Consider the following 14,102-nt stretch of genomic DNA (forward strand, 5'->3'; position numbering starts at 1 on the left):
GAATCGGCTGGTGAAATTAGAATCGGGGCATCTCTACTAATGTGTTGCGGATTAGCTTATTAACTTATCAAATGTAGTCAGCAGGTTCTCTTCATTTGTTTACCTCACCATATAGTTGACTTTACAAAAAAATGACCTTGTTAAGTGAGGGTCACACGCGCACACACACACGCAACTAATTCAGCCAATAATAAAACACACAAATGAAGGTAAAAACTGACTTACGCCATGCAGCTTCAAAAGGCAGTTTACAGGAGAATCTGAGAAGAAGGCAGGATATTCAGTTGGTTCCATCCTGTGATTAATTTTACATACTAACACTTCTCCTGATAATGTGCCGACTGCAAAATTATCCTCCAAAAACAATTCAGACTAAATACAGTCAAGAGCGAAGATAGATTATCAAGTGAATATGAAGTAGAGATAAGATATTGGCAAGAATATGGATTATTTAATAGAATGGAAAGTTTAAAGCAGGAGCAGCACCAGAGAGAACTTATCGGTAGGAAACAAATGTCTGTAAAATGCTCAACTCCATCGCTTTACCTGCATTTTTGTGTATTCAAACAAGGCTACATAATCTGGAGAGTGGAAGAAGATGGTGTAAAACAAAAGTGTGTAACAAACACCTGATAGTTTGGTAGCAGAACAGAAAAGTGACTTCTCATCAGGTCGAGCTAGAATATCTACATGCTGTAGTGTAAGTCTACCATTGGTATCCCAATGCTTCTCATATATGTCTATAAAACAAACAGTCACTAACGGTCATTGCTTCAAATACAGCTGATAAGAATATGTACATTATGAACACTATCAACTATCAACATTATTACGCTAGTAGTAAATATTAATCGTTTATCAGTTGTTCAACTCCTTCACTACCACAACCAGCCCAGTACGACTCGGCAAGGTGTTTGCGTAGGGCCAGGAGCCGCATGGTGCGACTTTAGTAGGCTACATACAAACCTTTCTGATTAGTGAGTAGTTGATTAATTAGACTATTGTATCTGTGCTGGAACAAAATTAAACATTCGTAGGCATGTGTTAGGTAAATAGAAAATGTTTTCAACCCATCCCGGGCGTAGTTTCATTTTGCAAAGACTGTATTCTCCATTGCAACTTTTTGCTTACAAGGGTTGCACTAATTTTAGATTTAAAGACTTTTGGTGATTTTTATTGAACAATAACACTGCTGGGAGTATTTTTATTTTAGAACTAATAATGCTGTAAACTACAATAAAGTTGGTCGATTGTCTGACCTGAATGTGATCATGGTTGTATTGAAAATAGTCAAAAAAGTGACCAAGCTCATTCTGCAACAATGGAATTGTTGTGGAATTTTTATGGCGCAAACTGGTGTAAAATTTAATGCTGATAAATTTGATTTCAAAACATTTTTATAGACTGTGTGGCTTGAAAGTTATGATAATTTACTTAATGCCATATATGGTATATATATAATGGTGGCAAAATGATTAATGATGGTTACAATCTATATATATATATATATTTCTCAAAGTTTGTCATCTGTTTTATGTCGTCTGTTTTCAGTATGTCCAGCTTTAGCTATTATTAGAATCTTAGAATAACGAATCTGTACCGAAAAAGATTTGATCTCGGACCCTCCCCTTTGCCAGTCCGACCCCGTACCAATTAGGGCACAGATATTGATCTGTTAGCTAGCTGACATATTTCGCTATATGAGAGCAAATACCCAACGGTTTCACCCACTACACCGGGTGATTGCGTAACGTCACGGAGGCGAATAGCTCTCATTAGTAAGCTTACTCAAATTTCCAATTAGCAACATGCCAGGCTAATAGCAAGTGGCAGGCGACTCTCATTATTTCTCATTATTTACGAGCTGATTTTTAATACCCGGGCAACGCCGGGAAGCACAGCTAGTATAAGTATATAATCCATATCATAGAAACACTGAGAGCCCCACCTAATGTTATAAGTATATAATCCATCTCATAGAAACACTGAGAGCACCACCTACTGTTACAAGTATATAATCCATATCATAGAAACACTGGGAGCACCACCTACTGTTATAAATATATAATCCATCTCATAGAAACACTGAGAGCACCACCTACTGTAATAAGTATATATAATCGATCTCATAAAAACACTGAGAGCACTACCTACTGTTATAAGTATATAATCCATCTCATAGAAACACTGAAAGCACCACCTACTGTTATAAGTATATAATCTATCTCATAAAAACACTGAGAGCACCACCTACTGTTATAAGTATATAATCCATCTCATAGAAATACTGAGAGCTCCACCTACTGTTATAAGTATACAATCTATCTCATAGAAACACTGAGAGCACCACCTACTGTTTTAAGTAAATAATCCATCTCATATAAACACTGAGAGCACCAACTACTGTTATAAGTATATAATCCATCTCATAGAAACACTGAGGGCACCACCTACTGTTATAAGTATATAATCCATATCAAAGAAACACTGAGAGCATCACCTACTGTTATAAGTATATAATCCATCTCATAGAAACACTGAGAGCACCACCTACTATTTTAAGTATATGATCAATGTCATAGAAACACTGAGAGCATCACCTACTGTTATAAGTATATAATCCATCTCATAGAAACACTGAGAGCACCACCTACTGTTACAAGTATATAATCCATATCATAGAAACACTGAGGGCACCACCTACTGTTATAAATATATAATCCATATCATAGAAACACTGAGAGCACCACTTACTGTTATAAGTATATAATCCATCTCATAGAAACACTGAGAGCACCACCTACTGTTACAAGTATATAATCCATATCATAGAAACACTGAGGGCACCACCTACTGTTATAAATATATAATCCATATCATAGAAACACTGAGAGCACCACTTACTGTTATAAGTATATAATCCATATCAAAGAAACACTGAGAGCATCACCTACTGTTATAAGTATATAATCCATATCAGAGAAACACTGAGAGCATCACCTACTGTTATAAGTATATAATCCATCTCATAGAAACACTGAGAGCACCACCTACTGTTATAAGTATATAATCCATCTCATAGAAACACTGAGAGCACCACCTACTGTTATAAGTATATAATCCATCTCATAGAAACACAGAGAGCACCACCTACTGTTACAAGTATATAATCCATATCATAGAAACACTGAGGGCACCACCTACTGTTATAAGTATATAATCCATATCATAGAAACACTGAGAGCACCACCTACTGTTATAAGTATATAATCTATCTCATAGAAACACTGAGAGCACCACCAACTATATAAGTATATAATCCATCTCATAGAAACACTGAGAGCACCACCTAATGTCATAAGTATATAATCCATATCATAGAAACACTGAGAGCACCACCTACTGTTATAAATATATAATCCATCTCATAGAAACACTGAGAGCACCACCTACTGTTACAAGTATATAATCCATATCATAGAAACACTGGGAGCACCACCTACTGTTATAAATATATAATCCATCTCATAGAAACACTGAGAGCACCACCTACTGTTACAAGTATATAATCCATATCATAAAAACACTGAGAGCACCACCTACTGTTATAAGTATATAATCCATATCATAGAAACACTGAGAGCTCCACCTACTGTTATAAGTATATAATCCATCTCATAGAAACACTCAGAGCACCACCCACTGTTGTAAGTATATAATCCATATCATAGAAACACTGAGAGCACCACTCACTGTTATAAGTATATTCCATCTCATAGAAACACTGAGAGCACCACCAATTATATAAGTATATAATCCATCTCATAGAAACACTGAGAGCACCACCTAATGTTATAAGTATATAATCCATCTCATAGAAACACTGAGAGCACCACCTACTGTTACAAGTATATAATCCATATCATAGAAACACTGAGAGCACCACCTATTGTTATAAGTATATAATCCATCTCATAGAAACACTGAGAGCACCACCCAATGTCATAAGTATATAATCCATATCATAGAAACACTGAGAGCACCACCTACTGTTATAAATATATAATCCATCTCATAGAAACACTGAGAGCACCACCTACTGTTACAATTATATAATCCATATCATAGAAACACTGGGAGCACCACCTACTGTTATAAATATATAATCCATCTCATAGAAACACTGAGAGCACCACCTACTGTTACAAGTATATAATCCATATCATAGAAACACTGAGAGCACCACCTACTGTTATAAGTATATAATCCATATCATAGAAACACTGAGAGCTCCACCTACTGTTATAAGTATATAATCCATTTCAAAGAAACACTGAGAGCACCACTTACTGTTATAAGTATATTCCATCTCATAGAAACACTGAGAGCACCACCAATTATATAAGTATATAATCCATCTCATAGAAACACTGAGAGCACCACCTACTGTTATAAGTATATAATCCATATCATAGAAACACTGAGAGCACCACCTACTGTTATAAATATATAATCCATCTCATAGAAACACTGAGAGCACCACCTACTGTTACAAGTATATAATCCATATCATAGAAACACTGAGAGCACCACCTATTGTTATAAGTATATAATCCATCTCATAGAAACACTGAGAGCACCACCGAATGTCATAAGTATATAATCCATATCATAGAAACACTGAGAGCACCACCTACTGTTATAAATATATAATCCATCTCATAGAAACACTGAGAGCACCACCTACTGTTACAATTATATAATCCATATCATAGAAACACTGAGAGCACCACCTACTGGTATAAGTATATAATCCATATCATAGAAACACTGAGAGCTCCACCTACTGTTATAAGTATATAATCCATCTCATAGAAACACTCAGAACACCACCCACTGTTATAAGTATATAATCCATATCATAGAAACACTGAGAGCACCACTTACTGTTATAAGTATATTCCATCTCATAGAAACACTGAGAGCACCACCAATTATATAAGTATATAATCCATCTCATAGAAACACTGAGAGCACCACCTACTGTTATAAGTATATAATCCATTTCATAGAAACACTCAGAGCACCACCCACTGTTATAAGTATATAATCCATATCATAGAAACACTGAGAGCACCACTTACTGTTATAAGTATATTCCATCTCATAGAAACACTGAGAGCACCACCTACTGTTATAAGTATATAATCCATATCATAGAAACACTGAGAGCTCCACCTACTGTTATAAGTATATAATCCATTTCATAGAAACACTCAGAGCACCACCCACTGTTATAAGTATATAATCCATATCATAGAAACACTGAGAGCACCACTTACTGTTATAAGTATATTCCATCTCATAGAAACACTGAGAGCACCACCAATTATATAAGTATATAATCCATCTCATAGAAACACTGAGAGCACCACCTACTGTTATAAGTATATAATCCATATCATAGAAACACTGAGAGCACCACCTACTGTTATAAATATATAATCCATCTCATAGAAACACTGAGAGCACCACCTACTGTTACAAGTATATAATCCATATCATAGGAACACTGAGAGCACCACCTATTGTTATAAGTATATAATCCATCTCATAGAAACACTGAGAGCACCACCCAATGTCATAAGTATATAATCCATATCATAGAAACACTGAGAGCACCACCTACTGTTATAAATATATAATCCATCTCATGGAAACACTTAGAGCACCACCTACTGTTACAATTATATAATCCATATCATAGAAACACTGAGAGCACCACCTAATGGTATAAGTATATAATCCATATCATAGAAACACTGAGAGCTCCACCTACTGTTATAAGTATATAATCCATCTCATAGAAACACTGAGAGCACCACCTACTGTTATAAGTATATAATCCATCTCATAGAAACACTGAGAGCACCACCTACTGTTATAAGTATATAATCCATATCATAGAAACACTGAGAGCTCCACCTACTGTTATAAGTATATAATCCATCTCATAGAAACACTGAGAGCACCACCCAATGTCATAAGTATATAATCCATACCATAGAAACACTGAGAGCACCACCTACTGTTATAAATATATAATCCATCTCATAGAAACACTGAGAGCACCACCTACTGTTATAAGTATATATTCTATGTCATAGAAACACTGAGAGCACCACCTACTGTTATAAGTATATAATCCATCTCAAAGAAACACTGAGAGCACCACCTACTGTTATAAGTATATAATCCATCTCATACAAATACTGAGAGCTCCACCTACTGTTATAAGTATACAATCTATCTCATAGAAACACTGAGAGCACCACCTACTGTTTTAAGTATATAATCCATCTCATAGAAACACTGAGAGCACCACCTACTGTTATAAGTATATAATCCATATCATAGAAACACTGAGAGCTCCACCTACTGTTATAAGTATATAATCTATATCATAGAAACGCTGAGAGCACCACCAACTGCTATAAGTATATAATCCATCTGATAGAAACACTGAGAGCATCACCTAATGTTATAAGTATATAATCCATCTCATAGAAACACTGAGAGCACCACCTACTGTTACAAGTATATAATCCATATCATAGAAACACTGAGGGCACCACCTACTGTTATAAATATATAATCCATATCATAGAAACACTGAGAGCACCACCTACTGTTATAAGTATATAATCCATATCAAAGAAACACTGAGAGCATCACCTACTGTTATAAGTATATAATCCATATCAGAGAAACACTGAGAGCATCACCTACTGTTATAAGTATATAATCCATCTCATAGAAACACTGAGAGCACCACCTACTGTTATAAGTATATAATCCATCTCATAGAAACACTGAGAGCACCACCTACTGTTATAAGTATATAATCCATCTCATAGAAACACAGAGAGCACCACCTACTGTTACAAGTATATAATCCATATCATAGAAACACTGAGGGCACCACCTACTGTTATAAGTATATAATCCATATCATAGAAACACTGAGAGCACCACCTACTGTTGTAAGTATATAATCTATCTCATAGAAACACTGAGAGCACCACCAACTATATAAGTATATAATCCATCTCATAGAAACACTGAGAGCACCACCTAATGTCATAAGTATATAATCCATATCATAGAAACACTGAGAGCACCACCTACTGTTATAAATATATAATCCATCTCATAGAAACACTGAGAGCACCACCTACTGTTACAAGTATATAATCCATATCATAGAAACACTGGGAGCACCACCTACTGTTATAAATATATAATCCATCTCATAGAAACACTGAGAGCACCACCTACTGTTACAAGTATATAATCCATATCATAAAAACACTGAGAGCACCACCTACTGTTATAAGTATATAATCCATATCATAGAAACACTGAGAGCTCCACCTACTGTTATAAGTATATAATCCATCTCATAGAAACACTCAGAGCACCACCCACTGTTGTAAGTATATAATCCATATCATAGAAACACTGAGAGCACCACTCACTGTTATAAGTATATTCCATCTCATAGAAACACTGAGAGCACCACCAATTATATAAGTATATAATCCATCTCATAGAAACACTGAGAGCACCACCTACTGTTATAAGTATATAATCCATCTCATAGAAACACTGAGAGCACCACCTACTGTTACAAGTATATAATCCATATCATAGAAACACTGAGAGCACCACCTATTGTTATAAGTATATAATCCATCTCATAGAAACACTGAGAGCACCACCCAATGTCATAAGTATATAATCCATATCATAGAAACACTGAGAGCACCACCTACTGTTATAAATATATAATCCATCTCATAGAAACACTGAGAGCACCACCTACTGTTACAATTATATAATCCATATCATAGAAACACTGGGAGCACCACCTACTGTTATAAATATATAATCCATCTCATAGAAACACTGAGAGCACCACCTACTGTTACAAGTATATAATCCATATCATAGAAACACTGAGAGCACCACCTACTGTTATAAGTATATAATCCATATCATAGAAACACTGAGAGCTCCACCTACTGTTATAAGTATATAATCCATTTCAAAGAAACACTCAGAGCACCACCCACTGTTATAAGTATATAATCCATATCATAGAAACACTGAGAGCACCACTTACTGTTATAAGTATATTCCATCTCATAGAAACACTGAGAGCACCACCAATTATATAAGTATATAATCCATCTCATAGAAACACTGAGAGCACCACCTACTGTTATAAGTATATAATCCATATCATAGAAACACTGAGAGCACCACCTACTGTTATAAATATATAATCCATCTCATAGAAACACTGAGAGCACCACCTACTGTTACAAGTATATAATCCATATCATAGAAACACTGAGAGCACCACCTATTGTTATAAGTATATAATCCATCTCATAGAAACACTGAGAGCACCACCGAATGTCATAAGTATATAATCCATATCATAGAAACACTGAGAGCACCACCTACTGTTATAAATATATAATCCATCTCATAGAAACACTGAGAGCACCACCTACTGTTACAATTATATAATCCATATCATAGAAACACTGAGAGCACCACCTACTGGTATAAGTATATAATCCATATCATAGAAACACTGAGAGCTCCACCTACTGTTATAAGTATATAATCCATCTCATAGAAACACTCAGAGCACCACCCACTGTTATAAGTATATAATCCATATCATAGAAACACTGAGAGCACCACTTACTGTTATAAGTATATTCCATCTCATAGAAACACTGAGAGCACCACCAATTATATAAGTATATAATCCATCTCATAGAAACACTGAGAGCACCACCTACTGTTATAAGTATATAATCCATTTCATAGAAACACTCAGAGCACCACCCACTGTTATAAGTATATAATCCATATCATAGAAACACTGAGAGCACCACTTACTGTTATAAGTATATTCCATCTCATAGAAACACTGAGAGCACCACCTACTGTTATAAGTATATAATCCATATCATAGAAACACTGAGAGCTCCACCTACTGTTATAAGTATATAATCCATTTCATAGAAACACTCAGAGCACCACCCACTGTTATAAGTATATAATCCATATCATAGAAACACTGAGAGCACCACTTACTGTTATAAGTATATTCCATCTCATAGAAACACTGAGAGCACCACCAATTATATAAGTATATAATCCATCTCATAGAAACACTGAGAGCACCACCTACTGTTATAAGTATATAATCCATATCATAGAAACACTGAGAGCACCACCTACTGTTATAAATATATAATCCATCTCATAGAAACACTGAGAGCACCACCTACTGTTACAAGTATATAATCCATATCATAGAAACACTGAGAGCACCACCTATTGTTATAAGTATATAATCCATCTCATAGAAACACTGAGAGCACCACCCAATGTCATAAGTATATAATCCATATCATAGAAACACTGAGAGCACCACCTACTGTTATAAATATATAATCCATCTCATGGAAACACTGAGAGCACCACCTACTGTTACAATTATATAATCCATATCATAGAAACACTGAGAGCACCACCTACTGGTATAAGTATATAATCCATCTCATAGAAACACTGAGAGCACCACCCAATGTCATAAGTATATAATCCATATCATAGAAACACTGAGAGCACCACCTACTGTTATAAATATATAATCCATCTCATAGAAACACTGAGAGCACCACCTACTGTTACAATTATATAATCCATATCATAGAAACACTGGGAGCACCACCTACTGTTATAAATATATAATCCATCTCATAGAAACACTGAGAGCACCACCTACTGTTACAAGTATATAATCCATATCATAGAAACACTGAGAGCACCACCTACTGTTATAAGTATATAATCCATATCATAGAAACACTGAGAGCTCCACCTACTGTTATAAGTATATAATCCATTTCAAAGAAACACTCAGAGCACCACCCACTGTTATAAGTATATAATCCATATCATAGAAACACTGAGAGCACCACTTACTGTTATAAGTATATTCCATCTCATAGAAACACTGAGAGCACCACCAATTATATAAGTATATAATCCATCTCATAGAAACACTGAGAGCACCACCTACTGTTATAAGTATATAATCCATATCATAGAAACACTGAGAGCACCACCTACTGTTATAAATATATAATCCATCTCATAGAAACACTGAGAGCACCACCTACTGTTACAAGTATATAATCCATATCATAGAAACACTGAGAGCACCACCTATTGTTATAAGTATATAATCCATCTCATAGAAACACTGAGAGCACCACCGAATGTCATAAGTATATAATCCATATCATAGAAACACTGAGAGCACCACCTACTGTTATAAATATATAATCCATCTCATAGAAACACTGAGAGCACCACCTACTGTTACAATTATATAATCCATATCATAGAAACACTGAGAGCACCACCTACTGGTATAAGTATATAATCCATATCATAGAAACACTGAGAGCTCCACCTACTGTTATAAGTATATAATCCATCTCATAGAAACACTCAGAACACCACCCACTGTTATAAGTATATAATCCATATCATAGAAACACTGAGAGCACCACTTACTGTTATAAGTATATTCCATCTCATAGAAACACTGAGAGCACCACCAATTATATAAGTATATAATCCATCTCATAGAAACACTGAGAGCACCACCTACTGTTATAAGTATATAATCCATTTCATAGAAACACTCAGAGCACCACCCACTGTTATAAGTATATAATCCATATCATAGAAACACTGAGAGCACCACTTACTGTTATAAGTATATTCCATCTCATAGAAACACTGAGAGCCGCACCTACTGTTATAAGTATATAATCCATATCATAGAAACACTGAGAGCTCCACCTACTGTTATAAGTATATAATCCATTTCATAGAAACACTCAGAGCACCACCCACTGTTATAAGTATATAATCCATATCATAGAAACACTGAGAGCACCACTTACTGTTATAAGTATATTCCATCTCATAGAAACACTGAGAGCACCACCAATTATATAAGTATATAATCCATCTCATAGAAACACTGAGAGCACCACCTACTGTTATAAGTATATAATCCATATCATAGAAACACTGAGAGCACCACCTACTGTTATAAATATATAATCCATCTCATAGAAACACTGAGAGCACCACCTACTGTTACAAGTATATAATCCATATCATAGAAACACTGAGAGCACCACCTATTGTTATAAGTATATAATCCATCTCATAGAAACACTGAGAGCACCACCCAATGTCATAAGTATATAATCCATATCATAGAAACACTGAGAGCACCACCTACTGTTATAAATATATAATCCATCTCATGGAAACACTGAGAGCACCACCTACTGTTACAATTATATAATCCATATCATAGAAACACTGAGAGCACCACCTACTGGTATAAGTATATAATCCATATCATAGAAACACTGAGAGCTCCACCTACTGTTATAAGTATATAATCCATCTCATAGAAACACTGAGAGCACCACCTACTGTTATAAGTATATAATCCATCTCATAGAAACACTGAGAGCACCACCTACTGTTATAAGTATATAATCCATATCATAGAAACACTGAGAGCTCCACCTACTGTTATAAGTATATAATCCATCTCATAGAAACACTGAGAGCACCACCCAATGTCATAAGTATATAATCCATATCATAGAAACACTGAGAGCACCACCTACTGTTATAAATATATAATCCATCTCATAGAAACACTGAGAGCACCACCTACTGTTATAAGTATATATTCTATGTCATAGAAACACTGAGGGCACCACCTACTGTTATAAGTATATAATCCATCTCAAAGAAACACTGAGAGCACCACCTACTGTTATAAGTATATAATCCATCTCATAGAAATACTGAGAGCTCCACCTACTGTTATAAGTATACAATCTATCTCATAGAAACACTGAGAGCACCACCTACTGTTTTAAGTATATAATCCATCTCATAGAAACACTGAGAGCACCACCTACTGTTATAAGTATATAATCCATCTCATAGAAACACTGAGAGCACCACCTACTGTTATAAGTATATAATCTATATCAAATAAACACTGAGAGCATCACCTACTGTTATAAGTATATAATCCATCTCATAGAAACACTGAGAGCACCACCTACTGTTATAAGCATATAATCCAACTCAAAGAAACACTGAGAGCACCACCTACTGTTATAAGTATATAATCCATATCATAAAAACACTGAGAGCTCCACCTACTGTTATAAGTATATAATCTATATCATAGAAACGCTGAGAGCACCACCAACTGCTATAAGTATATAATCCATCTGATAGAAACACTGAGAGCATCACCTAATGTTATAAGTATATAATCCATCTCATAGAAACACTGAGAGCACCACCTACTGTTATAAGTATATAATCCATATCATAGAAACACTGAGAGCATCACCTACTGTTATAAGTATATAATCTATCTCGTAGAAACACTGAGAGCACCACATACTGTTATAAGTATATAATCCATATCAAAGAAACACTGAGAGCACCACCTACTGTTATAAGTATATAATCCATCTCATAGAAACACTGAGAGCACCACCTACTATTATAAGTATATAATCCATGTCATAGAAACACTGAGAGCACCACCTACTGTTATAAGTATATAATCCATATCATAGAAACACTGAGAGCACCACCTACTGTTATAATTATATAATCCATCTCATAGAAACACTGAGAGCACCACCTACTGTTATAAGTATATAATCCATCTCATAGAAACACTGAGAGCACCACCTACTGTTATAAGTATATAATCCATCTCATAGAAACACTGAGAGCACCACCTACTGTTATAAGTATATAATCCATCTCAAAGAAACACTGAGAGCACCACCTACTGTTACAAGTATATAATCCATATCATAGGAACACTGAGAGCTCCACCTACTGTTATAAGTATATAATCCATCTCATAGAAACACTGAGAGCACCACCAGCTGCTATAAGTATATAATCCATCTGATAGAAACACTGAGAGCATCACCTAATGTTATAAGTATATAATCCATCCCATAGAAACACTGAGAGCTCCGCCTACTGTTATAGGTATATAATCCATCTCATAGAAACACTCAGAGCACCACCCACTGTTATAAGTATATAATCCATATCATAGAAACACTGAGAGCACCACTTACTGTTATAAGTATATTCCATCTCATAGAAACATTGAGAGCACCACCAATTATATAAGTATATAATCCATCTCATAGAAACACTGAGCACCACCTACTGTTATAAGTATATAATCCATCTCATAGAAACACTGAGAGCACCACCTACTGTTACAAGTATATAATCCATATCATAGAAACACTGAGAGCACCACCTATTGTTATAAGTATATAATCCATCTCATAGAAACACTGAGAGCACCACCCAATGTCATAAGTATATAATCCATATCATAGAAACACTGAGAGCACCACCTACTGTTATAAATATATAATCCATCTCATAGAAACACTGAGAGCACCACCTACTGTTACAATTATATAATCCATATCATAGAAACACTGGGAGCACCACCTACTGTTATAAATATGTAATCCATCTCATAGAAACACTGAGAGCACCACCTACTGTTACAAGTATATAATCCATATCATAGAAACACTGAGAGCACCACCTACTGTTATAAATATATAATCCATCTCATAGAAACACTGAGAGCACCACCTACTGTTACAAGTATATAATCCATATCATAGAAACACTGGGAGCACCACCTACTGTTATAAATATATAATCCATCTCATAGAAACACTGAGAGCACCACCTACTGTTACAAGTATATAATCCATATCATAGAAACACTGAGAGCACCACCTACTGTTATAAGTATATAATCCATATCATAGAAACACTGAGAGCTCCACCTACTATTATAAGTATATAATCCATCTCATAGAAACACTCAGAGCACC

At 35.2% G+C, this 14,102-nt stretch overlaps 1 protein-coding gene across 1 annotated transcript in view; it reads right to left on the reverse strand.

Annotated features, from left to right (window-relative positions):
- The window catches only part of LOC137390436 (uncharacterized), a 134,698-nt gene that overhangs the window by 1,819 nt on the left and 118,777 nt on the right, over positions 1-14,102 (reverse strand). The window contains exons 4-5 of the mRNA XM_068076769.1: positions 628-740; positions 226-354 (exon numbers count right to left, since the gene is read on the reverse strand). Coding sequence (XP_067932870.1) covers positions 226-354; positions 628-740 — 242 coding nt within the window. The remainder of the gene's footprint in view (positions 1-225; positions 355-627; positions 741-14,102) is intronic.

The sequence above is a fragment of the Watersipora subatra genome, chromosome 3, assembly GCF_963576615.1.
Source record: "Watersipora subatra chromosome 3, tzWatSuba1.1, whole genome shotgun sequence".
NCBI classification, from domain to species: domain Eukaryota; kingdom Metazoa; phylum Bryozoa; class Gymnolaemata; order Cheilostomatida; family Watersiporidae; genus Watersipora; species Watersipora subatra.